A 26,455-nucleotide genomic window follows, 5' to 3' on the forward strand; every position below is an offset into this window, starting at 1 on the left:
AGGGGTATTAGAGCTGCATTAATTATCGTCTATTGTAATTACGAAGGCACATTCGTTCCATTAACAACAATAGCCGGTGCCTGCGTCGACTCCTGAGCTTGAGTGTAAATATGAGGCTCCAGGCTTGCCACGGACACCATGGTAGGTTTGTCCTTTGGAGGTGGAGTGGGAGGGACAGGAGTTGCTTTTCTCTTCAATTCCTGTCGAAGGTGATCCACAGTGGTACGGCTAACATCCCCTTGGCTAGCCAGGCTAACCTTCAACCAGTCATTGGGGGTTGCGAGATACTCCACAGAGCTACGCATTCGCATAACACACTCCCGGTAGAGACAATTCTGTTCGAACCGCCAGCTACATAGAAGAGCACGAACCATGCCGCCTTCACGACCGCAGATGAGTGCCACCACTGGTGGTCGTTCCGCAGCGATAACGGAGACAGTCATGTTTCCTGTGTCCACGATCGTGAAAAGACGATGGCCTTCGGGAACGTTCTGCCTCTGAGCTTCCTGCTGCCACCATGCTGGGTCTTGAGGCTCCACTCCCTCTCGAGTCTTTTTGTTGCGCAGGTTCTTGGAGAAGATAGTCGATGAAGGCGCATAGGCCAGGCGATGGTTGAAGTTTCCATAAATGATCTTCTCAATCTCTCTCAGAGGCATGGTACCCTCAAATCCTACCAGGTGGCAGGATACACCCGTGGCACCGCTGTTGCAAAGCTGTCGTACTGCCCACGGGCTGAACCAGGAGACGATCCAAGCGCATCCAACGAACAGTGCAACACCAAGCAAATACATGGACACATCGATGGAGGTTTGGTTATTTATGAGGGAGAACTCGAGAGAAATAGCCGACGAAAATAGACCGAAGCCGGTCAGGAGGAACCAAGCACCAGCATACACGACTTTCTGAGAAACTGTCGCACGGAATCCGTTCAAGTCTTTGACGTATTTGACCCGGGGGAAGTTCTTCCACCGAATGGGAATACCACGGCAACGATCTAGAATAACCGTAGGGGTGTATTGATCGTCGCCGATGCCAACCACACTGCAAGTGGGCTCTATATCCCAGAGGTGAACCGAATATTGGTCACGATCGGCAATGTTTCTCAGAATCATCTCACTGCCGGCCAGATCACTATGGCCCTGAGCTTGATCTTGGAGCTGCTTCTGAGGAGGGTGGGATGGCCACAGACACACGAGACGCTCGAGGAGGTTATCGCTATCATTCACCAGCGATAGGCGTGCAATGGCCTGGAAAGGGCTATCTGTAGGATTGGCACTGATGCGATAGGCAAGCAGTCCCATGGCTGCGTAAGCCATATCTGCTGTCGTGTATCCTTGTATATCTTTACCGGTAGATAACTGAGCCATGGCTTGAACGGCGCAGGTGAACAATTGCAATTCACTAAGCTTAGTAGTGTTCGTATAATGATTGATGAGATGTGCAATTACGTCTTCATGCGATCCATCGTTCTCTTCTTCATGGCTGGATCGGAATCGAGACGTGGATCTAGGCCAGAAGCTGTCGTACATATCTGTCAAGGTAACATCGAAGTGTGGCAGATCCCGATGGTCGTTTTCAATGGTATCAGGGTTCGAAAAACAGTATCGAATTTTGCCGGCTGCGAGGAGAACCTCTGGCAGCGTCCAGATACGCTGCCCCCATATCCTCTTTTGCTCTGGATCGTCGCTAGGTAGCACGACATAGACTCGCTTCGCACAACGAACGGCATCGCAAATGGAATGAACATCTTTTGTGCGTTTAGACTCCGCCTTTGCCTCTTCAGTCTTGTCATTCACATCGTCGGGTGAGACACAGTCCAGGTCAACCCAAAAGGCCTCCACGGAGGGTTCATCTGGGGCTTTATTTCTGTTTTCATGATTCAACATAGCCTCTGCAATACGATAGAAAAACGGCCGTAACTCGTGGTCTTTCTTGCCGAGGTAGTTGGCTCGAGAGAAACTGAGAAATATGTAGGGTTGTAGCATGCCGGTCTTCTCATCGCGAAGCTCGGTGGTCTCTTTGACGACCCATTGCTTGGTTTCGGGGTCCCTCACCACCAAGCGTCGAGGGATGGTCAGCTTAGTGAGCTGCGATTGCGGTTTCGTGTTTTCGGGCGACTGGTCCAGTACATTGACGGCGTGCTTGGGCCAATACCATGACACGTTCTCATACTCATCATAAGGCTCAGCGGTGCCATCATCACTCCAAGGAGCAGTAACGACTTGAATAGACAGCAACAGCTGAATGACCCAAGCCAGTCCCAAGGTGCACAAAGTTGCTGCTATCACATGCACAATGCGCTGAAGCACTGTCAACGACTCTTGTATGCGTTGTCTTCCGTGTCTGTGTTCTTCATCCTCGTCATCGTATCCAGACTCATACTGCTCAAGTCCTAATGGATTCAAGCAGAGTTCCGCAAGTGAAATTATAAGCGGCACATGTCCCTTGATCTTTCGGCGACTCCAGTGGCGAGAGTTCGTGTCGGCTAGGGCACTCGAGGCGGCCTGCACAACCAGTCGACGGGGATACTCTTTGTTCGTGCTGTAATAAGCATCTGCATCTGGGTATTTTTCGTGCTCGTTGCCTCGCCAGGGATTAAGGTAGCGTCGCTTTCGGTATACTTGCTTGGAGTCTTGTAACTCTAGCATGCGATCTTTCAACTCGCCCGGGCCGACAGAGGGCCGATGAGCTCTGCCCTCAATGGACCAGTGCCACTGACCATCGTATTGGTCTCTCAAGTGTTTCTCGGCCTTTTTGATCTGACGTGGTTTGTCGTCGCGGTGTGAAGACAAAGATGCGCCCATCTTGATCGTTGCGACAGCGTCGCTGATGGAAATACAAGTCCCCTTCAAGACAGGCTTGGTATGACTACTAGGCGTGGGATGATCAAAATTTGTAAATTAAACCCAGTAAGCTTGAAGGGGGGCTCAGGACCCTATATGCCCGGGCCACCTTGATTTGCAGAGCATAGTTTGCATTCAGGAATAGGGGCGTGGCGCAAGCCATAATCTCTACACTGGGAATATGATCAACAATGTCTCCCGCCGTCAAGACTTCTCGATCGGTAAGCAGAAAATAACCATGCAATCATTTTGGCTATGGAAATTTTCCCCATGGCTTTGGCCCCTTCGTTAATTCCCGTTTCTGTCGAGCGCTATGCTCGACACCTTAAGCATCAGCACCGAAGGTTACGACAACTGACGCGAATGAAGAGGTGCATGAGGGCTGGAACACGTCGACGGTCAGCGCGACAAGTTTGTTTTTCGGCATATGACAGGGCCGTGGGGGCCAAACTGGAGTAGCCAACCATTGCCCGCCATCTGCCCCCAAGATAAAATGAGCTAAATAAGCCCTCGTATTGCCTTGAATTTATGATAGGCTGAATTGCTGTGGCTGTCATTATTATTGTTGTTGTTTGTGCGCCCTTGCCCTTTCAGACGGTCGGACCCGCCGTGAGAACGGCTAGACCCGATGGACCAATATCAAGCACAAAGTGGATCTATGAAGAATTTCAGGTGATAGGATAGCAAAATAAAAGAAAAAGCAAGTCTTCTCGGGCGAGGGAGGGGCTTTCTTAATCAACAAGTTTTATGTATGTGAGCACTGACCGATAAACATACCTATTAGAACCTCGAACGGCAAGGAGCATCCATCGCGAGGTTTTTTGGCCCCAATAATACAAATAGTGTAGGCAGAACTTGTCAAAAAAACCTTAACAGGGGTCATAGTCAAAAGAAATAGCCAAAAACTGAACTTTCATTAAGCAACTATGTAAGTCTTGGGGGGGGGGGGAAGACAAGTGTAGGCAAGGGCTTTTGTGTAGGGAAGTTCCCATCATGAGGCTTCCTGGCAAACAACGAGCCTTTTCGCCAGTTAACACTGCCCACTCAGCCATTCTGCAACACATGAGGCTCATCCGTGATGACCTGTAGCTAGGTAGTGTCACGGGTGTTACAGCTATCAAGCACGTGGTGACAAATCTCCGTGGGCATTGAATAGAGCTAGTGGCAAATAATTGATTCAAGTCTCCATCATACCTTTGAAGATCCTGTAGAGTTTATCCCAGCTTCCGCTTGTGCCTCTTCAGGTAATTCTTGGGCTCTGTGTTTAGATCCTAGATAATTAAAGACGAGGATAGCTAGAATGAAATAAAGAAGGCCTAGTGAAGTTAGCAAGACATCATATCAGAGAAATCGATTTACATACCAAACGCGCAACTCATATATGTATATCCAATAGTTTCCTTAAGGACACCCCCGATGATAGGGCCGATCATCATCCCGAAAGAGGCAGAAACGTCAACCATAGAAAACACGCGGGAGAGGCCACCTTGAGGACCAAAATTGCCTGGTGTTCTAGCTTGATACTCCTTGACGATAGCTGTGCATTTTCCTTAGCCCAACAGGATGGCACTATGCAGCCATAGGAAATTGCAAACTCACTGGAGAGCTCGGCTGGTCCGATAGCCGACATGAATGGTCTCAATGCTCCAATGGCAAGAAGTGAGACAATATAAAGTGCTGGTCCAGCGCCCTGCCTGCGAGCCCATGAAAACTGATCGTTCCCAGCAACTCCTGCTAGGCCTAGTAGCCCTGCCTGTACGGCCAACGAGGCCGTGGCTGGAAGTTTTGCTCCAATGGTGTCGCGGACCCAACCGGCGAGAGGGCCGACAAAAAGAGTCGGCAAACTGAAACACGAAAAGAGAAGTCCAGTCATACTAGGGCCCCATCCAAACACTTCTTGCACATGGAGAGGCAGTGTCGCATGAAAGCTCGTGCTAACAGTTGTGCTCGCGATACCCACTAGCCATACCGTAAGGACACGACTGTCGCATAGCATTAGCTTCCAGAAATTTGGCGGACTCGGCGAACTTTGAGGATCTACACGGTTGGCGAGCAGGCATTCAGCCTCTCCCATGGCTTCGGGCTCGCAAGATTGTTTGGATGTGGGCTCGACCATAATTAGACACGCGATAATATTTAGGGTCAGAACTACGAGTGGTACGGACCACATCTCCCAGTACCCTGCGCGCTCTAACAGGAACCCCGAAGCGATAGGTCCGGTAAGCATTCCCGTGTTGATGAAGGACATCATGACACCCATCACGGTACCCAGTTGATTTTCAGGGACGATTCCCGTCACTGTTGTTAACCCAACAATCCACACTGTAGACTCCGCTATGCTTTGGAGAAATCGACCGGTAAATAGGACGGTGACGTAATGGGCGCTAGCGACCATCAAAGTGCCGATAATACACCCCAGCATTGATATCAGGAGTGAGGTTCTCTGGCTTTCAACTTTATCGGCGAAATGTCCAATGACGGGGCCTGAGATGACAGAAATGGCTCCATGGAAAGCGAGAACATTGGATGTAAGCTTCTGAGTTTGAGAGGGATCTATATGAAGGCGGTCCTTGATCATGAATCCCAAGATAGGAACGATGAATCCGTACATAAAAGTCTCTAAACGAGGTTGATTAGTGTTTTATAATACCAAGTAGGAACAATGACATATAGGGACCCCCGCACAGAACGCTGGCTCCCCCATTTTCGCAGATTTCTGCAATGAGATCCATGGATCTAAGATGCTTGAGTTAGACAGCTTTTACGATTCAGGGCCCGTTTCTTGATTACTTGCCTGTAAAGATGTCCCACGAAGTGCGTGGTAAGAATCCAGTCCGTTTCTTTCACAATTCCGGTAGCCCTAAGAAAGCTGCCAAAATGGGCCCTATGTTGGCGATTTTCATGGACATTTGTGGCAAAGAACAGCGGAGTGCCTCCAGATCCACCGCCAGTTCTGCTTGTATAGCAGCTTCGACGATATGTATTCTGGGGGCTCATATCATTCACAAGTCAGTCGACAACGATATATCTTTCAAAGTTAGACACTCCAATATATTTCGGCTCCATGGATCACGTACAGGTTGTGCTTTTGCAACAAGCTCTGGGAGCTTAGATTGACTTTCTTCGCATCGCGCTTGACTTGTTCTTGGACTGCCTTGACGGTCTCTTCGTCTGGTGGATACTTGATTTTGGGGACGTAGAAAGGATGGATATTTGCGATGGCCAATACCTCTGACAGCAGGTAGGGATCCGATGCCATGATTTAAGAAAGCGAGAAGCAGAGGTTCAGATCTGGTGCAGGTGGGTTCAAACAGAATGGAACTCCCGGGGTCGTATTATTTTTTTTCTAATTCAATTCAGTTATTCTTCGAATTATAAATCGGTTAACTGAGCCTTCGACATGTCTACAGCTCACAATAAGATTTTCAATAATGTACGTAATGTTATGCTTGCCTGAGGTGAGTATCCTGACCGACGAAAGGAACGGCGTATATATATCACACGATATAATATTCCCTCAGCTTTCCCCACCTTCGCTAGGCCGTATATCATTGGTCATTCGCGTGGGACTGGCTCACTTGAAGAAAATATGGGCTGAGCTGAGCTGAAGTCCTCTCGTGGATACATAGTGGAGGAAAAGGTAGGTCCACTTAGCTACTGTACTGTATGTACGTATTGTAGATGCATATTCGGGACGCATTGCCGATCGAAGGAAAGATCAATCAGAACCTAAATACTGTACCTATATTACCGATACCTCCAGATCTAGATGGTGGGTCACGGTGGGCCCTAAGTCGTACATCAAACATCATGCAGTACACTGTCTGGCGGGTTGCAGTGGTACCAGGAACCATCTTGGTATCTCCAGGTATGTACACCGTACGGCGTATTACTATTTCCTTTATTAGAAGCATCGAAACTCGACTTGAATCGTCCAACTCGCTGTTTTGCAGACAACCATTCACCTCTGGAATGAACCTTCATGGTCTTTCTAATTGGTCTGTTCAGCAAGATGAGTCTTCTCCCTCCTTTCAGAGAGCTTTCCGACAGCATTAAATCCATCCAAGATTCATGGTTCCCATGTCCTGAGAAACTACTTGATCTCGCAATTGAGAGCCATATTGCCCACTTGGAGGAGGAATCCCTCCTCGAGCGTGATGATCCATTCTTCATCGCCGATTTGGGCCAGGTCGCTCGCCAACACCGGGCCTGGAAACAGGGTTTGCCGGAAGTTCAACCATACTATGGTAAGTTTGGTTTGTTTCAATTTTGACTCCCTGCCACAAATCTAATAATATGATGCCTTTACGTTGTTTCTCGGTACCAGGCCTTGAGTATCTGAAGCAAATAGCTGACACACAGCCAGCCGTTAAATGCAATTCAGATCCCACGCTGCTCAAATGCCTCGCTGATCTGGGAACCGGCTTTGACTGCGCCTCTGTGGAAGAGATGCGTACGGTTTTGAGTCTCGGTGTGAACCCATCTCGAATTCTCTTTGCTAACCCGTGCAAGTCGGCCGCAGCTATGGATTTCGCACGTCGGGCAGGAGTTATGCTGACAACTTTTGATAACATTGATGAATTGGAAAAAATAAAAGTGCATATTCAAGATGCAGCCCTTCTCTTGCGGATTCACGCGAACGATGATAGTGCTTTGATTTCTTTCGGTGAAAAATTCGGTGCTCACCTAAATATAGCGGAAAGTCTCATCTCGAGGGCATGGAATCTACAATTAAACGTTGTGGGGATTAGCTTTCACGTCGGTGAGAATAAGGTTTACCTGTATGCCAGCCACAAGTTGAAGTTGTCTCATCAATATTATTTACAGGTACTGGGGCTTCGAATCCGCAAGCCTTTTGCCAAGCTATCAAAGATGCTCGTCATGTGTTTGGCCTCGCTGAGCGCCAGGGTTTCAATCCCGCAATACTTGATATTGGCGGTGGCTTCCAAGACAGTCACTTCAGCCACATGACTCCAGTTGTTCGGGCAGCCATTCAAAACGAATTTCCTTCTCAAGTGGCTGTCATTGCGGAACCGGGAAGATTTTATGCTCGCAGTGCCTACACACTCGTCTCTCAGGTGATTGCACGACGGCGCCAACTTCAAAAGTCAGCCTCAATGGGAGCTCTAAATATGCTCTACCAAAACGACGGAGTGTATGGCAACTTTATGAATGTTATCATGGAGAAGGAGGTGATGGCTCCCCGCTTGTTCAGTCGAGAAAAGTCGAAGGGAAGGCCCCTTGTTAAAACACTAAAAAAGCCGGACAATGAGAGGACCACTAGCACACTTTCAACACCTGAAAGCCATCGATACTCTATTTGGGGACCTACCTGTGACAGCATCGATTGTGTTGTTCGAGAAATGACATTTGATAGAGAGGTCAGGGTGGGGGACTGGCTTATATATCGGAATATGGGAGGTAGAAGCTCGTTCCGTTCTTTCTCTTGGTTAAATTCGAGGGCTAACATCAGGCAGCATATACACTGACTACTGCGACCCAGTTTAACGGCTTCAACTGCTCCCGCAAGATTCTTTATGTGAATAGCGAATCAATATGAGGCCAGGACGCAGTATCGATCCGTCTGTTCCCCTCTACCCGAAGTTTATAACTTGCCTGTCATCTGTGAACCAAGAAAAAAACCGTGTCTTATCCCAGCGATCTTTTCGCTGATTTAGATAGTTTGAGATTTTTATTGCGCGCTTTTGTATGGGTTCATCAACTCGGAATTTAATATATCTATGGTATCCTATTTCTAACCGTTTTTGGAAGCCTAAGGACTCAAGCGGCTCGCCTATAGTCTCGCAGAACACTTAAAAAAGCTGTAGCCTGCACCATGGCCATGATGCACGGGCACGCAGATGAGTTATTTGGCCAGTATTTCTTTAGAAGAGCTGTTGAGGGTATGGATTTGGCATGAAATTTGCCTCGTGGGGCAGGAAATTAGGTGCTTAACCTAAATCAGGTTAGTAGTGACAAGGTGCCCGGTCGGGTGGGTGCCAGCTTAACCCAAAAAGGAATTACAGAATGGAAAAATTCTGATGCTGAACTTTTTCTTTTAACACCCGCTGGCAGAATCGGAGCCGCAGTAGCGAAGTGCAAGAATCGTGCATATTTCCGGCCTCCTCTCGCCTCTTTTCCAGTTCCAGGCAGGGCCTACTAGAACCAGAAATCGTTCCAAGTAGCCCTCCGACCTGACTCTATTCTTTCCAGGAGCGACTAAAATGAGGCCAAGTGCAAATCCATGTCCTATATTATGAAGCGCCCACAGAGGCACAGCCTTCAGTCAAAATACAATTTCGTATTCTGTAACTTTTGTTTGCTTTTCCCTTAAGCTTCATAGCGTCGAATAGTGCTGACTGATGCGCCATGACCCGCCTCACTACGGGCTGTCTAGCCAACGAGCGTCCATGCAGTCAGCTCTTAGCGCTGTTTAGGGCACAGAAAGTAGCTCACAGCCATCCACGAGGCCGTGTGAAGTCTGGGGCGTCGGGTTGCCTGCAGACGAGATGGAAATAATTGGGGGTACTAGAATCACGGGGATCGAGGATTCCTGTCTGGATCAATATCAACCATCCACCCAGCCCTGATGATAATTTCCTACCACAACCCCCAAAAAATCTACACATGTACCCCTGGCATGCAAAACTCGCATCTTGGGCCGAGGGGACGGGACTTCACATCGATGCCCTCGGCCTTGTTACCCTCCTCGGGGCGGAGGAAATGGATCGAAGCATAGGGAGACTTGTCCCAAGCCTTTACTTCGACTTTCTACCTTTGCTAGGAGCGTTTGTCGTGGCAGGGAACCGATTCACCCAGAAGAAATCCGGCTTTACTTTGTACAATGTCTCGGAGGGGATTATGACCACCGAACTTGCTGGGTGGTTCTCCAGGTGGCTTCAAGGACAAGAGCTTCATCGAGTTCGCAGCATCATTCATTGGGAAGTAGGTGACCGACCTCCCAGATGGAGATCGTTCCTCATCGGATTACTTCTGATAAGTGTTCCCACCCATGGAACACTCATTGCCCTCACCGTGTTGGCGGCCGACTGGTGGGGGTTTGCAAACGTCATGGCCATGATTGTTTCAGTGGTTGTGAGATATATTCAGGTCGCGCAAAACCAAGCTGGTATTGATAGAAATATCAAAGACGCTCAGCAAGAGGCCCAAAGCTACAATTATCGACAAAAATTCGAGATCTACGAGGCAGCAATTGCACACCATGAAGAATTGCATCAAAAGGGGACAATCAGCGAAGAAACAAAACTACCTGTGGAGCCCAGGGATCCAAATGAAATTGCCAAAGTGATCGTTATCACGGAGGACTCCAAAGCTGTGACTATCGCTGCGCCAAGGTATCTGGTCAAGCAGGCCTTTACAGCCAGCCCACAAATTCCGAATCGTGTTCTCTACACAATGTGCCAATGGACTGGTTGGGTCGCATTCGCTGTGCATGTTATCAGCATTGGTATGGCCGGCCTCTATACTCAAATCTGCTCGGTCGTCATCATCCTTGTTGCTACCGTTCTAACAGCCCATAAGGTTGGCTGCGAAGATTCGACATTATTGCCACTCCTCCGCAGCAAAATCGGACAAAGCACGGATGAAGATATGGGGTATAGCTGCTGGGTTAGCTCAAGATTGAAAGCTACCCTCTCGTCCTACCCAGCCTCCTACACTGATTGGAGTGACACGCAACAAGGCCGTAAACTCCCCAGTGTACAGGAAATCAACGAGTTCAGAGGAGTCTCGAGAAGGAGCCGAAGAAAGCCGACCGATATAGAATCACCTAGCTCGAAGCCAGACATCTCAGTCAAGGTTCCCGAGCGCCGTCAAGATCTTTATGCGTGGCTGGACTTGACGACAGAGGAAGATAGTCATCTCAACTTTTGGGGACTCATACCCCACAACAAGGAGTGGAAGAATATGTATCTAGAAAAGAAAGCCAAACACCGCAGGCGGATGAGTGAATCTTGTTAAACAGGAATGAAAGCACATAGCATGTACCATATTTAATTTGAATCTATGAAAGCGCGTATCTGATCCAATGTTTTGTCTTTTCCGTTTTGGGAAATTATATGATGATGTCAGCAGCGGAGATTCTGTCCCCTCACCGCCCGCAAAAATCTCACCGCCCGATGAAATTTCCCAAATTGATCTTTTCGACTTCGAGTTGAGATTATTCAATAATACAGCACAGCAGACATGAAGCGCAAGTTGGATGCAAACGACGTTCCCTCGCCCGAGCCGGCAGGTGCGGATGAGAAGGAATTCGATTTTGAGGCCCTCAACCTCGATCCCCGTCTGCGCCAGGCTCTCATCAAGGAAAACTTTAGCAAGCCGACCCTCGTCCAGGCTAAGGCCATTCCGTTGGCACTTGAAGGAAAGGATATTCTGGGTAAGTCCACCTCGACATCCCAATTTTCATCTTCCATACTAACAAATACAGCCCGCGCCAAAACTGGCTCAGGAAAGACCGCCGCCTATGTCCTCCCAGTCCTGCAAGCAATTCTCCAACGCAAATCTGTCAGTCTTATCAGATATTATGATAGTAAGGATCAACGATTGCTAACACTATCTTCCCAAAAATAGGCCGATCCCTCGTTGAAAGCCACCACCGGTCTCATTCTCGTCCCCACTCGCGAACTTGCAGAACAGGTTCAAAAAGTCATCACTTCGTTCACTGCCTTCTGCGGAAAGGATGTTCGATCCGTCAACCTCACTCAGAAGGTGTCCGACGCCGTGCAGCAGTCCATGCTTGCCGATTTCCCTGATTTGATTGTCTCCACGCCCACCCGAGTCCTGGCCAATGTCAACAACTCCGCACTGTCGCTCGAGAAGCTTACTCACCTGGTGATTGACGAGGCCGACTTGGTTCTTTCATATGGTTACGATGAGGATATCAATGCTCTGTCAAAGGCTATCCCCCGTGGTGTGCAGACATTCCTCATGAGTGCCACTCTGACCTCTGAGGTTGATACTCTGAAGAGCCTGTTCTGCCGTAGCCCGGTGATTCTGAAGTTGGAGGATAGGGAAGAGAAGGGTGCTGAAGTCAGCCAGTTTGTTGTCAGGTATGTATTTGGTCATATTGTCTCCTTATGTGTGAGTAGAGGCTAACATACCGTTTCCAGATGTGCGGAAGACGAGAAATTCCTCCTTACATATGTCATCTTCAAGCTACAGCTGGTCAAGGGCAAGGTTATCATTTTCGTCGGTGATGTGGACCGCTGCTACCGTGTGAAGCTTTTCCTGGAACAGTTCGGTATTAAGAGCTGTGTTCTCAACTCAGAGTTGCCCATTAACTCGCGACTACACGTTGTTGAGGAATTCAACAAGGGAGTTTACGACATTATCATCGCCGCAGACGACCAGGAGGTTATGGGCACACCTAAGCCTTCCAAGAAGTCACAGGAGGTCGACGAGAATGCGGAAAAGAAGGAAGAAATTGGCAGCAGTGAGGATGAGGAAGAAGTGGAGGAATCCAACAGCAAGCAAAGGTCGAAGAAGCGCAAGATGTCCAACAAAGAAAAGGACTACGGTATCTCGCGCGGTATCGACTTCCAAAACGTTGCCTGCGTCCTCAACTTTGACCTCCCCTCCACCTCAAAATCATACACCCACCGTATCGGACGTACCGGACGTGCGGGCAAGGCCGGTATGGCCCTCTCATTCGTCATCCCCACCGACCAATACGGCAAGCACAAGCCCACATCGACCCCCAGCGCCAAGAACGATGAAGCCGTCATCACCAAAATCATCAAGCGTCAAGCCAAGATCGGCAACGAGGTCAAGCCCTACCACTTCGAGATGTCGCAAGTCGATGCCTTCCGCTACCGTATGACCGACGCCCTGCGCGCCGTCACTCGTCTTGCCGTGCAAGAAGCTCGTGCGCGGGAGATTCGTCAAGAGCTGATCAAGAGTGAGAAGCTCAAGCGCCACTTCGAGGAGAACCCCGACGAGCTGCGCCAACTGCGCCACGATGGTGAGCTGCGTGCTGCTCGTGTGCAGCCTCATCTGAAGCACGTGCCGGATTACCTGATGCCTGCTAAGGGACGCAAGGGTATCTCGAAAGAGGATGTTGGATATGTCGGTTTCTCCAAGACGAATGAGAACCGTATCCGCAAGGCTCGCGATCGTAACCGCGCTCGTGGAAAGGGCAAGAAGACTGGGAAGGTTGACCCTTTGAAGACGTTTAATCGGGGACGCAAGTGAAATAGATATGGAGGAGTGCTAGACATATGCTATGATACCATTGTACAGTTGGACTGGAAAAAATTACATTCGCGATTATCCTTTTTCTCCATGATATTTCCTGTAGAACGCTCCGCAGATTTAAGCTGTCTCTGCTAGAGACAAATGTATGTACGCTCTATTCAACTGAACGCGTGAGGCTTGAGCGGCTGTCCCACGACTCTTCATCCCCTCCGGTAAAAGCCTCCATCCATTTCCCACGGCCTTCTCTTCTGATAGCCCGAATACCAGTGCACACCTCTTTCGCCTTGCTGATCGCATCGCGCCAGGCCTGACGCTCTTTGTCACGACGGTACATCCAACGTTCCTCCTCCACGTTCCACGGTAGATCCGTTGGTGGAGGAGACCGAGGAGGGTCGTTGCGATCGGTATGGTCCTGCATCGAGAGATTTTGGAGAGCAGTGACCGGCGCAAGAAGAGAATCAGCCCGCGACGCGGGCGGGAAATACGACGAACGGGGCATGGTTTGAATTGCCGAGATGGGTCTTGTGAAGGGACGAAAAAGATCCTTGTCCCCTGGGTACTCAAAGCCAGGACCTAGACCAATCCATTCAATATTTCGCCAGGACCCATTCCATTCTGGACCCGACGTCCCAGGGCGACAGGGCAGGCCGTCTGGATCAGTGCCCGTCCATGTCAGCGCAGGAATCCACTCAGAGCAACCCTCGAGATCCAGCCATTTCAGGCAGTAGGTAAATCGAGAGAGCTGTCGAAGGATTCCCGCTGCTTCTGCCCAGTTGTTTTCCGTGCCGGAGTACACATCTGTACCCCCGTGTATGAATGCGGGACCACGGTGGTTTGGTGGGCGCATGCGCGCAGGGGCGGTATGAGGGGTACGAGTTGGAGGGGGCCACTGAGCCAGAGATAAGTGTGTGATGGTAGAAAGGCGGGAAAGAATGTGAAGGAGAGAGTTCCAACTTGCAGCACCAGGGACTGGATGAGCGAGGGAAAGGTAGCGGAGATTGGTGAAGCGGACGTTTTGGCTGATTGGTTTTGGAATATAACCGGTTGTAGCGGCAGACGCATTCGCATCCTCCACAGACTCAACAGACGTCTGCTCATCCCACGAAGCAGGGACGCTCTCTCCGGGTGCAGGCTGGGCGACAGCAGGTGTTGACTTGGTGGTGATGAACAGCTCGCCCGAGAGTTGTTTGAAAGTCATCCAGTAACCCAACGCCCACCCCAGATCCAGCCGGCAGGTAATAGTGTCGGCTTTGTGGGCAGTATCCACATCGGCTTCGCCTTGATCCCCAGCAGCTTCAGCAGTGTCAAACTCGGTGAGAAACAGAGGCTTCAGGCCCCTCATGCGTCCTTTCAGAGGCTGAGTCCTCGTACGAGCCGCATAGACAGCGACATAGCTGAGCATGAGCTCTTTGGTATGTGGGGGTAAATGAGCCAGAAAGGATCCATCGTAGTCCAGGTGCCAGGCCCAATTCAAAGCCATAGACTTAAGGACTGCATGGAGTAGACTAGACTCGGGTGGGAACTTTACCCCCGGTAGTCTATCGAGACGATATATAGTAGTTCTATCACCTCCGGTAGTAGCCAACGTGGCTTCTTCCGCTGACTGCGATCCCTCGCTATCTCCCGAGAGCCAGCTGTTTGGGGGCGGAGGCCCCGGGGTCAATCGCACTGGGCGCCCGCCGATGATCGCGCGGCGAGGTCCAGGGCGAGGTCGAGGTGGTGGGGCCTCTGGAAGTTCGAGAAGGTTTCTGAGAGATGGGTGAACGGATCCTTGGGGGAGAAGAGATTGCGAAGAGGTTGGAGTGTCGTGTTCAGAGGGAGTCGGCGCTTGTGTGCGGCGAAGATGGCTGATCAGGTCGTTGACAGAAGGCGAGTCAGACGTGGTGGAACCAGCAGGTCGTCTGGTTTGATCATTCTGCCGGGGCCTGGAAGTGAGGGTATGATGCGGGGTACCAGTGGGTTTGAAAATAAAGGACTTCTTCTGCTTTTTGGTCATGAGCAATCGATGAGTTTCCGAGGGCGTAGGTGAAAGAGGCAAACATGAGTCAACGAGGCTGGCAACTCCCCGATGTCATCTTGATTACCCTTATCGCTTATCGATTATCTTATCGTCCTATCGGCCCTTACATATTGTCCTACCAAAAAAGGACTGAGCGCCGAATGGGTGATTTTTGCGAAGCCATTCTTTTTGCCGACCTTAATTTCACCACCACATCAACTATCTATGCATAATATCACTGTCTCCAATATCTCAACACTTATCACATTCATAGACTTCATACACTTGTAAACGTTTATCAAGCAAAGAAGCCTTGGTCAATTGATGGATGATATCTACGGACTACGATGTATTAGTATCTTAGCATTCCAGAAAAAAAACTAGCTTCCCTGTTTAATATCTACTCTTAATTCTGGGCCCCGCTTCCAAGACGCTAGCTTGAGAAATGGGTATATTTAGATGGACCTTGATATTACATCGTGAGCACTCTATTTCACATGAATACGGATTGTCGTGCAATTCAACACTAAAAGTAGTCGGACTAAATCCATTTAAAAAATATTGGACGATAAGCCATCATAATTGAAACTGCCCAGCCTTGGTACATCAACTCTTTGACCTCACGAATCTTGCAGATCTCCTTTGCTAGGGGATCTCTTGCCGTCAAATGTGGAGGAGCATAGTATCTACTTAAGAGCCCGAGTAAAAATATCCTGCGTATGCTTCCAAACAATTTCCGGGAATCCCTTCTCTCGCAGTTGAGCCATCAGAGATTGGTTGGTCGAATCCTTGCCATCGTGGTTGACGATATATGCACCCTGACCAGAGTTCTTCGGTACAAAATTAGGCGAAGTCGATAGCCATGTCTGCCATTCACCACTCTCCTTGGCCGAAATAGACATTGGCATGGTCAAGAACCCTAAAATTGTACCCAGCACGGATCCCATACTCTTTTTCATGAGTGGCGTAGACACAAGACCCGGGAACACGTGGAGGAAGCTAACGGATGGGTGTTGCGATGCAAGAACCTCAAATGCCAGCGAGGTCATGGATGCTGGGTAGCCATTGGCTTCCGAAAGAGAAAATTTCTTGCTCAAGTCCAAGTTGTCTTCCTCAATCATGATTTCCTTGCCGCCAGCTAAGATGCTGATCACGCGGGGGCTGGTTGCGGCTTCGAGGGCAGGCATTAGGTTCTCAACGAATCTCATACGAGAGTAGTATCGAGTCATGTGGTTGACATCGATGCCGATAGCCGTCTCTATGTTTATATAAAGTTATCAGCCTATTTTCGTGGATAAAGATGTGTCTACGGGCCTGTAAGATCGTCTCTTCGTACCATTCTTGCTGATAGAAATAGCTCCAGCAGAGAGGAATAAGAGGTCCAAAGCTTTAAAGCGAGTTTTCAGTTCCTCACAGGCTTCGTCTACGTTGCGAAGGTTGGACATATCAACAGCCTTGAATCCATAAGTACCATCCGGGTTGGCATTTTTCATCGCGTCGACGACTTGAGTGCCCGCAGCTTCATTGCGACCGATAATGTAGATAGTCGGTTTCTTAACCGCGCCGGCTAAGTTGATGGCAGTGTGTTCTCCGATGCCACTGGTACCTCCGACAAAGAGGGCCACCATTTCCGGCCGTGTGGACTTCAGAGCCGCGTTCCATTCACGGACTTGCGTTAGAGTCTGAGCCATAGCTATATCGTGTTTTCTGTTCGTGCGTGAGAAGATTTGGAAGGAAGGACGTTTCAATAGTAAGATAAAGAGAGCGGTGATTCTATTAATTACCTGCCCCAGTCTAGAATGTGATTATTCAGCGGCTATTCCACGAGTTAACTAACTTGTTATGGTAGTTCATTGTTGGTGGACGTAACTAGCGTGCGCAATTGTTGGAGATAGCAGGGGGGTGGGAGGCCTAATGCAAGTAAGATGATTCAACGACCTCACATAAAGAATGAAGGATTCTAGGGGTACGTAGTTTAGGGGCCTGAGCTTATTAACTCACAACCGAGCTAGCCACCCTAAATCGCTGTATGAAAGGTCATGTTTCATACCTCTGTATCTCGGCCACTGGAGGTTTCCTCTTACAGGATTTGGCGTATACGCTTTGATACCGTAAAAAAGTACAATATATTGCTCCGCTTCGCTCCGCAATTATAGGAAGAAATTATTTCGTCATATTACTGGAAAATTATACGTGATTTTTACATTTCTTTAGGAGATGACCTCTACTGCGACTATAGGCAAGGAAGGCTACTAAGACTTGAAAACGTTGATTTCTTGAATTAATAGATATGGTGATCGAGATATGAATGTGTAATTAATCGCTATTGGCTATTGATATCCTCTCGTTGCCTGATCATCTCGCTTCCAAACGAATTACGATATGATTTCCTATTATAGTAAGTAGTAAGCCGCTTCACCAGGTCAAAATAATTCTTGCCAAGGACATGGCGGCTCTATGGGGACTATGAAACGCACGGACCTTTAATATGTGGCCGTGGAGCAGCCTAATCTCGACGCAAGAAGGCTTAGTTCAGCGAGGAAATACTTTCCAGTGTCCCGAGAAAGGTACAATGCGCTATTGTAAAACACACGGTTGTAACTCTATCATGAAATCTATACACGCTATATACACATAATTGTACAGCTGGGTTCAGATATCTCGAACCCAGGAATCATCCTTCATGTGGCCCTCACGCTGAGGACCTTCCTCCAGCCAAGTCTCGACAAGACCTTCCTTTGGATCTTCATCAGGAAGACCTCGGGACCTCCTTACATCAAGCACAAGGTTCCTGATCTTCAAGGTGACTTCTTTGCGCAACTCAACTGCTTCCTTGTTATTCAGCAGTTCATCGCTTAAGACGCCGAAAGGTAGATCACGAGATTGAGCATCTTTCTTCTCGACCTTAGCCCTCAGTTTTTGCCAGCGGGAACGCATCTCTCCAAACACTTCCTCGGTGTCCACCTTGGATCCGAATGTGACGTCTATCTTCTTGCCAGCGCGAGGGAGGAACCGAGGGAACTCACGACTCTCGTGCATGACATCGTCAAAGCCCTCGATCCACATAGGTACCACGTCTGGGCACTCCTTCGTCTCTAGAATGAGGCGCGCAATGCCCCACTTGAAGTATCGCATGGTCTTGTGTGGTGCCTGGTGGATCTTACCCTCGGGGAAAATGTGAACCCACGAGTTCGCGTTGCAGGCGAACGCAGAAGGTGCCATATGTGCATCATCGCCATGGGTAGTATATGCGATGGAGAGGTCGGAGAAGGGATCGATGCAGACATTCTGGAGGCTAAAACGCTGGAGCTCGGGGGTGGCACGGTTGTGATCGACCGGGAAGGGCCCTTTGGACAAGAGTCGAATCGCTTCTGTGATTGCTGGTTGGCCTAAGCCGCCGAACTGAGAATGCGCAAGGCGATGCGTGGGCAGGACCTGTCCCAACGCAAAGAAGAGGGAGAGTGGCCTAGAGGAAACATAACCCGTATCAGCATAATCACGTTTTATACCACAAACTACTCTTATGATGAACCCACCTGCCCTGAAAGCAGATATCATGACTGCCGAATGACCATCGCTTGTTCCAGAATCGCGCGGGAAGTAGTCCCCAGACTAAAGGATCGTCCATACTAGTTTCCGCGGCTCAATGTCAGTTCCGATGGTTGTTTGCAAGGCGATCTCAATTCTCGGGGTGTTTTATGGGAACGTACACACTGATATGGTTCGAAACTTCATCGGAGACGATCAATCAGCAACTGAACTCCAATTGTATGTTCAAACAACTCGGGCAACGTACCTGTAATCAAACCCTTTGACCTTTGTGACGGGTCCTGCCTCGAGTCCAGCAAGGCAGTAAAAGCCTCGCCGCCATGAACCTCCGCATTATTCAATGCCGACAAGAATGCACGACACAGCCCGGCCACTCCCCACATGGTCATGTTGGACATGGCCCGCCATGGGAGGGACGGGGAATCTGCCGTTGTTGCGCCGGAGTCCATAGTGTTGTTAAGGAGAGGAACCTATGAAAACTCCATAGACGAGATTTGACTCTCGGACACGCAGCGAGTGGCCTGGGGTTTAAAAGACCCTCCTTTGGCCAGGAACAGAAGTGATTGCGCAGGGAAAATACGGCGACTGCTCGGCGAACACATTTAATCTTTCTGGATCATGTGACTGATCCCGGGGTAAATACTGACCCAACAATCGTCCAATCTTCGGCCCTTTTTGCGATTAACCAACTTAACTATTCTATATACGTGACCTCCTAATTCATATAGAGATATCTCATCCATTCCCCTGAGATCCTTTTCTGTTGCTGGTCTTCCATTCTCTTTGCTCCAAAGTGTATAGTTAGGAAAAGGGACCGGGCGCACGGACCAATTGCATTCCCAACTTCGAGCACGATTTTGCCCGTCGCGCCGTCGACTTCTCTCTACAAGCCGCAGCCATGATGTTCAAGCCCACATCGGCCCTATTCTCGGGTCTTCTCTGGTAAGAAGGCTATTTGGAGAGTTTGAGATGATTGGAGTCTGAGGATACAGAGCTAACAGTTTTCCTTTCCGGTTCACAGGAAGACCCCATGGCGTCTCTCATCACCCCAAAAGGCCCGGCAGCGCAAGCGCCTGCGCGCCGTGGACCGAGTCGTTGATACCCTCAGTGCTGCCCTTGCCCGTCAAGGACAGAGCACCAAGGCTGTTGAGCGGTGGTACGCGGAGATGCCGCGTGAGGAGGAGATGCTCCCCAAGGACAAATACTCCATCTTCGACAAGAAGGAGAAGACCTACCGGAAGGGCATTCACAGTGCGTCAATGCCTCGAGAAAACTCTGCTCATCAACCAGAAGAATGTGCTAACTTCTTTTCTCTCTACTTCCAGAGCTTCCCAAGTGGACTCGTGTCAGCCAACGTGTCAACCCGCCCGGTTTCTAAGACCTCGATCATTGCATCACTCCCTCTACGACTCGCCGATACATACCCTTTTTCTCAGCTTGTCAATCGGCATTTGTATTATACTTTGACCCTCGCCTTTGTACCACCCCCTTCGACTTGGTGGCTAGTCTAGGCACACACAACATAGGAAGGATTTCCCGGAGTTTTTGGCAGAGAAAACCCGCCGCAGGCGCTCGGAAGAGAATGCCCCTGGCTTACATTGTTCCATTACCCAGCGTTAGAACTTGTTATACAAATCAATTTGATTCGAAGGACTCATATTCAATGCTTTAGGTTCAAGGGTATTCTAACAATGGGACAGCAAGGATAGACCACGGTAAGGATAGAACATCGCGAGTGATCGATATATCGGAGATCATCCGATGTAAGAGGATTAAATGAGTCGGGGGGGGGGGGGGGGGGGGGGGGGGCGTCGGCAAAGTGCAAATACACACAGTGAAGACCTTGACGCGGTCGAAGGAGCGGCCTGGGGTTGTCCCATCTCTTCAGGAAGGAGCTTGAGCGGCGCTGTACGGCAGCACCTTTGAAACTTGCGATGCAAGTTCCTTGACCCGGTTCCGATTGACACGGCCCTCGTGGACAAATTTTTGCAGACGGTATCCCCGGCGGACTTGCCGCCAGTCTTCGAGCTTTTCTTGCCAACCAGCACCTCCTTCATACCAGGCATTCTTCTGTCTTGTGGACATCTCAAACCCCTGGGGTGGCTTCGGCAAGATCCAGCAAGCTGGGTCAATGTGCCCATCCGGGGGCTCCTCCGCTGAGTCTTCATATAGTTCGATTGTTCGAATGCCAATTCGATTCCCGGAAACTCTCCTTTGTTTGTTGACCGCAGCCCGCCATGAATCGATTCGCGGTACCTGTGCTCGTTTACGTGCAGTGGCCGGGTACTTGAGCCTGGGAACAGGGTCATTCTCGGCGTCAGTAGGACTGAATCGTGGGTCTCCCCATTGCCGGCGTTGATGTATTGGCACTCGCGAGATGGGATCGATCACAAGCCAGGTCTCTCTGTTGAGCCAATGGTTGGCAAGTAATGCAAAGTGATATGGCTTTTGTCCCGGTGTCATCTCATTGTGTATCCACCCCAACTTGCGGTTCAAATGATCAATCAGTCGTACCTCCCAGTCGCTCAGCTTCGCGACCGAAATTTGTTCGCCTTCTGAAACCCCATCCATACAGCCATCCATGCAGCTTGGCAGAGTTGCGTATCTGTTTCGGGCTGTCGCTCTCGCTCTAGCCCTGGATCTGGCCATCGCAGGTTGAGCACATGTTGCTTGGAGGCTGGTTTTATGGAGAGCAGTTGTATTTGTATCTTGCCACGAGTGCGATAGCTGGTTCGAAGTGTGTGCAGTCAATAATGGTGGCTTTTTCGAGGGCCGAAATCTGGCTGGCGCGGTATTGAACTTGGAATTTTTCGAGTCCACGTCGAAAGAAGTTGCGTGTTTGCCTCTTTTCCCTCGGTCCAGCGGGTCACGGCTGGTAGCCAATGTGATCTTCGTAAAGGATGAGTTTGCACCAAGAGGAACCTCTTTCGGCGTATCTGGATATGTGTCGCAGGCACTTTGCTCTGATAGATAACTGGCCAGAAGAGCCGTAAGAGGCGTGCCCGGTGGACCAGAGGACCCTTGAAGGTGCGGCTGTGCCAGTCCCGTCGCCTTGGCTTGCATCTGTGCCGACCACGCTCTATATTTTCGTGAGACAATGTCTCCACGACGAAAGACGGGTTTCGGGGCTTCCATTGATCTTTGGATACTTTGATGCACACTTGGACCAGGGCTAACCTCAGCGACATCGGAGCTGTTTCGTACAAACGATAGGCGAGAGACACGTCGCATGTGCAAAGTATTTTCCTCTGCCCATGAAGGCATTTTCCGAGGAGCGCGTCGACTGTTTGTGGAGATTGGTAGAGAATGAACATTGGTCGGCAAGGCTAACAATTGTCCGATCGTCCTTCCATCCACGCGCAAGCCACCTTCAGCGCGGTCATCGGTGGATCTGGTGTGTGCCCGTGACTGTGGTGTGAACATTTCCAGCGAGATTGAAGAAGCCGTGCTATTTTCGAACCGGTGCTCGTTGAAGCTGATTCGAGGCAACGGCTCGGCGATATCATCCCATTCGGGCCCAAGTCGAATTGGTCGAGAAGGTTCGGCGTCTTGAATGCCGCCCAATGCTCCATGGCACTCTATAGACGATCGCGGATATGGAATATGCGCAGCGGGCATCTCCTCATAGCTCTTCAAGCATTCCGGTAGCAACTTGATTCGTTTTCGCTTGGCCCGGCGTGCTTCCATTGCCTCCAGGCCCGGATCCCGCCACATCCATTGGTAATCTGTTCTGGGTGACTCCCATGAGAACCATTCACGGACATAGCGAAAAATCTTCCGAATGAATGCCTTGTTCCTCTCATGTGTCTTTAAAGGTACCCAGCCATACCAAGTTCTGGCATATCGAGTTGTCATCAATTTGCCCTCGCACAGCACTCTGTGTCTGGTTAATGAGCGAAAGAACTTGCCGAGCTTCCAGAATAGAACCGCAAATATGAAAATGCCCACTGTTCCAGTGAACAGCTCGACAAAAACGGTGGGGTCGATAAAGGTATTCACTGGGACTGGCTTGCCTGGTGTTTCTTTGCCATAGCCTGGCGTAGAAGGTGAAAATGAGTGGTACTGTCGAGGGTCCAGTGGAGCCATCTGCTCAGAATAACCGAACCTCTTCAGCAAGTAGTAAATATCTGAGACCTGATTAGGTCTTCAAGAGAACGACGATTAAGTTGGTGTAGTTAGAAGCTTCGTGAAGAATGAACTTGGAGCTCGGCGGCCAAGTGAGGAAGTCACGCATCCTGCCCTAATGGATGGATGTCCAACTTCCCTCCCATATTATGGCATCACTACATTCGCTGAGTACAAACTGAATGTTCAGGATTTTGAGCCCGATGGATTTTAATGTCATCAACTAAAGTTCAGTGACATGAGCTGGTTTCTTTCCGGCGTCACTCAGAATCGTTGAAGTCAACGAGGCTAGCAGGCACCGACGAAAGGACTAAATCCTTTCTGAAGCCTTTTGTCCATCAAGTAAAATTACTTGCCGTGGTCGCCAACCCTTGTTGTCCTGGAGCATCATCCGAGATTTGAGGAGGCACAGCTAGGAAGACTCAGTGCATTATGCGGAATATTCCCCTCTCACATATTCTCGGTGTCTCGGTGTGGAAGGTCCGGACAGCAGCACAAACTCATCGGTGGATTACGAGCCATGAGAAACAGGGCTCTTAACAATTCCGGATCAAACCTCAGTGTATTCATACCCCCGAGGAGCATACATTACGCGGAAAGCAGCCGGTTAGTATCAAGCTTCCATGTACTCAGTCATAAACAGTCAGTTATGAGATTAGCCATGACGTCAATCCAAAATCCTCGCTAGGTACTCGGACTCGGCCATCGGTGCCGAATTATCGGAGATATATCAGCGGCAGGGCAAGGCTATACTACGATTAAAGTACGCGTTGTTGGGGGCCAAAGTATACCAATCGCGAAGCCTGCCTGATACGGTAATTTGCGGGTCTCGATTTCCCACGATTAGTGCGTTGACAGAGACAGTGGACTATTCTGATTGGACAATGAGCTCGTTCATGTGCATCAAGCATTCCGTAAAGAGCTTCAGTGGCGTCTCATCTGAGGCGTATGGAGTGAAAGCCGTCAGATAATATCGGGCTCCGAATTGAAATGACGCACGCAATATAACAATATGAATCACACTAAACGGCTTCAGTGCTCTACTGCTTTCTATTATTAAATTTTCTCTTTATTTCCGGTCAGGCTTCTAGCCTTTGGCCACAGGCTGTGCAGGATCCTCGTACAATAAGCCGTTTAGGGGATATTTCCGAAGTATTATAAGAGGGCTGACAGCCCTCACGACAATCTCTCGGTATTCCAGCATCATCAATTTTCCGCGTACTTTTAACGACCATGTCTCCAATCCGAGTCGCCATTGTAGGCGCAGGCCCCGTCGGCCTCACTCTTGCTCGACTTCTTTTGAACAAACCCAACATCGACTTTGTTGTCTTCGAGTCTGAAAAGTCTCGAGATGCACGTGGGCAGGGCGGCTGTCTCGATCTACACCCAACGACAGGCCTTGCGGCCTTGAAAGAGGCCGACCTCTATGACGAGTTCTTGGAGAGAGCCCGCTTTGACGGAGAGGCGCTTATTATTTGCGACAAGAATTTTACCAAATTTGTCGAGCTGTCCGGGTCAGATGAGAGATCTTCTCACGGGAGACCGGAGATTGACCGGGTATCTCTTCGAGAGATGCTTCTGAATTCTGTTCCTCCTCATAAAATCCGATGGGGCTGTCATTTACGTACCATTGACGAAGATCACAATCTGATCTTTGACCATGGCACCGAGACTGGATTTGACCTGATCGTTGGAGCAGAAGGAGCCTGGAGTAAGACCCGCAAGCTTGTATCTGATCAAACGCCAAATTATTCCGGTATTTCCGGTACTATTTTCGAAATTCCTAATGCCAAAGAGACAGCGCCCGAGTGCTATAATCTCACGAACCGTGGATCTCTATTTTCATATACCGGAGGCAGGGCTATCATGTCACAATATCAAGGCGATGGAAGTCTCAAACTTGCTGTCTATGCCACTCGGCCGGAGAACTGGTCTGAGAATGCCTCATTCGATATTCATGACATTGAAGCCACCAAACAGGCCATTCTGGATGAGTGTCATGACTGGGCGCCTGAACTACTGCAGTACGTGCGATATGGTCAAAATGTCGAGTTCCGGCCACTCTATATGCTCCCTATTGGCTGGTCATGGGAGAACCGCCCTGGTGTGACGTTGATTGGAGATGCAGCACATGTCATGACTCCCTTTGCTGGCCAAGGAGTCAATTTGGGAATGCAAGACGCCTTGATGTTGTCTCGAGCAATCGTCAAGGGGGCAAATTCAAAAAGCCCCAAAGATACTTTGCCAGCAGAGATCAAGTTATTCGAGAAAGACCTTTTTGTACGGGCTAAGGAGACAGGCACTTTTACGAACGATATGATGACTATGTTGTTTTTCAGCAGCTCACTTCGATCCGTCATTGAAAAGGTCGTTTTACGGAAATTGACCTTCTATGACAAGACTATCCTGCAACGTGCCAAGTACCCACTGATGACTGCTCTTATATATGGCTACTACTCGCTGTTCAAACTATGGCATTAATGGTGACATTTTCATGCAAATATGGACGTCTGTCTGTTCTCTGTACTTTATCGACTTATCAGCTGCGATAGAATTTGATCAATTCGATATTATTGTCTTAAGTCTCCTTACGCCACATGAAGCATCGCAGGAAAGAATGTGGCACGATTGCCTCACTTTCTTTTCGCCGGGTTTCTCCTCTCCCATGCATTCCTTCCGTGATCACATTCTTGATCATATCTCGATGAGATTGAATTCAAGTGACCTGTCATTTAATTCATGCAATCGTCTCCCTGCCATTGTTCTCAAACAGGCAGCAAGAAGCCGGGGGTGTGTTTCAGCCGTTCCAGAGTGTATCGATGATCACATGAAAGGACTCGGAAGGAATGGGTTCCTGTATCCCGCCCTTTTGGTATAGGGATGACCCATGTTGACCCGGCAGATTGGAATAGAACTATTAGAAAGGGAAAGAGCAATCTCAAACCAATCAAGAATCGGGGGAGTCTGGGTCTACCAGGATTGGCTGGTTTAGATTGCTTTGGCTTGAAAGCCTTCCCGATTAGGAAACCCACTGGTCCACAGCCACACCGCTCCAGCCACTCCTTGCTTTTAGCCACGATCTAGCCACTGGGGCTGATGATGTGGCGGTGCAACTATTGACCCTTGGCTCCAAGTTGGGTCCCAAAACTACAATAACCCTCGAACTGATCCACATTGCATAACCCACCAGAACAACAAGGTTGGTTCATTTCTATTTTTACTTTTTCTTGGGGATCCTTGAGGCTTTTGGCTTCACGCGGATGGAGACGTCACCCCTTGTCCTGCCGGGAAACCGTTCCTCATGTCTCTCCCGTGTATGGCTGATCCTACTCTTATCGGTAACGACTGTTAGCTGTTGATGCTCTATCTGCAGGAGTGTTCTTTCCAAATACCCCCTCTCTTTAGATCCCTGCGGAATTGGATTGTGCGCTGCATTTGTAACTGCACGATCGTTCGATACGTTGTCACTGATCTCGAGCTCATGTCTCACGGGGCTGCAGTCTGCTTCGGCGTTAAGCGAATATCTTCATCAACGACAAATCGGGTACCGGGACGTATCCGCTGTGTGACCATCATTTCTCCTAAGTCTGCATTACCAGGAACTCGAGACAGCACTCATTCCGCAGACACCTATCACCCGGGAGTTACCGCTGCAGTGGGCGGGGAACCCAAATGATACGAACTATTGACTGGTCCGTGCCAGATCGACGAAATGATCTTCGGT

At 49.4% G+C, this 26,455-nt stretch overlaps 11 protein-coding genes across 11 annotated transcripts; 5 read left to right on the plus strand and 6 right to left on the minus strand.

Annotated features, from left to right (window-relative positions):
• Nucleotides 1-38: 38 nt before the first annotated feature.
• On the minus strand, nucleotides 39-2,804 carry N7496_002837 (uncharacterized protein; the record flags this gene model as incomplete). The annotated part of the gene is made up of 1 exon (XM_056695768.1): nucleotides 39-2,804. The coding sequence occupies one exon, from the start codon at nucleotides 2,802-2,804 to the stop codon at nucleotides 39-41; it is 2,766 nt and encodes a 921-aa protein (XP_056557980.1).
• Nucleotides 2,805-4,198: 1,394 nt separating this feature from the next.
• Nucleotides 4,199-6,102, minus strand: N7496_002838 (MFS transporter; the record flags this gene model as incomplete). Its single annotated transcript, XM_056695769.1, has 4 exons — nucleotides 4,199-4,380; nucleotides 4,443-5,462; nucleotides 5,521-5,579; nucleotides 5,921-6,102. 4 exons carry the CDS (start codon nucleotides 6,100-6,102, stop codon nucleotides 4,199-4,201), a joined length of 1,443 nt encoding a protein of 480 aa, XP_056557981.1.
• Nucleotides 6,103-6,855: 753 nt separating this feature from the next.
• On the plus strand, nucleotides 6,856-8,403 carry N7496_002839 (type III PLP-dependent enzyme; the record flags this gene model as incomplete). The annotated part of the gene is made up of 4 exons (XM_056695770.1): nucleotides 6,856-7,090; nucleotides 7,210-7,605; nucleotides 7,671-8,264; nucleotides 8,321-8,403. 4 exons carry the CDS (start codon nucleotides 6,856-6,858, stop codon nucleotides 8,401-8,403), a joined length of 1,308 nt encoding a protein of 435 aa, XP_056557982.1.
• Nucleotides 8,404-9,470: 1,067 nt separating this feature from the next.
• Nucleotides 9,471-10,823, plus strand: N7496_002840 (uncharacterized protein; the record flags this gene model as incomplete). Its single annotated transcript, XM_056695771.1, has 1 exon — nucleotides 9,471-10,823. The coding sequence occupies one exon, from the start codon at nucleotides 9,471-9,473 to the stop codon at nucleotides 10,821-10,823; it is 1,353 nt and encodes a 450-aa protein (XP_056557983.1).
• Nucleotides 10,824-11,048: 225 nt separating this feature from the next.
• Nucleotides 11,049-13,055, plus strand: dbp9 (ATP-dependent DNA/RNA helicase; the record flags this gene model as incomplete). The annotated part of the gene is made up of 4 exons (XM_056695772.1): nucleotides 11,049-11,241; nucleotides 11,293-11,369; nucleotides 11,436-11,914; nucleotides 11,975-13,055. The coding sequence occupies 4 exons, from the start codon at nucleotides 11,049-11,051 to the stop codon at nucleotides 13,053-13,055; spliced, it is 1,830 nt and encodes a 609-aa protein (XP_056557984.1).
• A 157-nt stretch (nucleotides 13,056-13,212) lies between these two features.
• On the minus strand, nucleotides 13,213-15,054 carry N7496_002842 (uncharacterized protein; the record flags this gene model as incomplete). The annotated part of the gene is made up of 1 exon (XM_056695773.1): nucleotides 13,213-15,054. The coding sequence occupies one exon, from the start codon at nucleotides 15,052-15,054 to the stop codon at nucleotides 13,213-13,215; it is 1,842 nt and encodes a 613-aa protein (XP_056557985.1).
• Nucleotides 15,055-15,743: 689 nt separating this feature from the next.
• N7496_002843 (short-chain dehydrogenases/reductase) lies at nucleotides 15,744-16,748 on the minus strand (the record flags this gene model as incomplete). Its single annotated transcript, XM_056695774.1, has 2 exons — nucleotides 15,744-16,315; nucleotides 16,394-16,748. 2 exons carry the CDS (start codon nucleotides 16,746-16,748, stop codon nucleotides 15,744-15,746), a joined length of 927 nt encoding a protein of 308 aa, XP_056557986.1.
• A 961-nt stretch (nucleotides 16,749-17,709) lies between these two features.
• Nucleotides 17,710-19,055, minus strand: N7496_002844 (tafazzin; the record flags this gene model as incomplete). The annotated part of the gene is made up of 4 exons (XM_056695775.1): nucleotides 17,710-18,523; nucleotides 18,594-18,686; nucleotides 18,768-18,786; nucleotides 18,854-19,055. 4 exons carry the CDS (start codon nucleotides 19,053-19,055, stop codon nucleotides 17,710-17,712), a joined length of 1,128 nt encoding a protein of 375 aa, XP_056557987.1.
• Nucleotides 19,056-19,507: 452 nt separating this feature from the next.
• Nucleotides 19,508-19,984, plus strand: N7496_002845 (mitochondrial 54S ribosomal protein mL60; the record flags this gene model as incomplete). Its single annotated transcript, XM_056695776.1, has 3 exons — nucleotides 19,508-19,548; nucleotides 19,628-19,857; nucleotides 19,932-19,984. The coding sequence occupies 3 exons, from the start codon at nucleotides 19,508-19,510 to the stop codon at nucleotides 19,982-19,984; spliced, it is 324 nt and encodes a 107-aa protein (XP_056557988.1).
• Nucleotides 19,985-20,490: 506 nt separating this feature from the next.
• Nucleotides 20,491-22,692, minus strand: N7496_002846 (uncharacterized protein; the record flags this gene model as incomplete). The annotated part of the gene is made up of 1 exon (XM_056695777.1): nucleotides 20,491-22,692. One exon carries the CDS (start codon nucleotides 22,690-22,692, stop codon nucleotides 20,491-20,493), a length of 2,202 nt encoding a protein of 733 aa, XP_056557989.1.
• A 1,272-nt stretch (nucleotides 22,693-23,964) lies between these two features.
• N7496_002847 (FAD-dependent oxidoreductase) lies at nucleotides 23,965-25,212 on the plus strand (the record flags this gene model as incomplete). The annotated part of the gene is made up of 1 exon (XM_056695778.1): nucleotides 23,965-25,212. One exon carries the CDS (start codon nucleotides 23,965-23,967, stop codon nucleotides 25,210-25,212), a length of 1,248 nt encoding a protein of 415 aa, XP_056557990.1.
• Nucleotides 25,213-26,455: the final 1,243 nt, after the last annotated feature.

This window comes from Penicillium cataractarum (genome assembly GCF_028827025.1).
Source record: "Penicillium cataractarum strain IBT 29864 chromosome Unknown utg000002l, whole genome shotgun sequence".
Taxonomy (NCBI): Eukaryota; Fungi; Ascomycota; class Eurotiomycetes; order Eurotiales; family Aspergillaceae; genus Penicillium; species Penicillium cataractarum.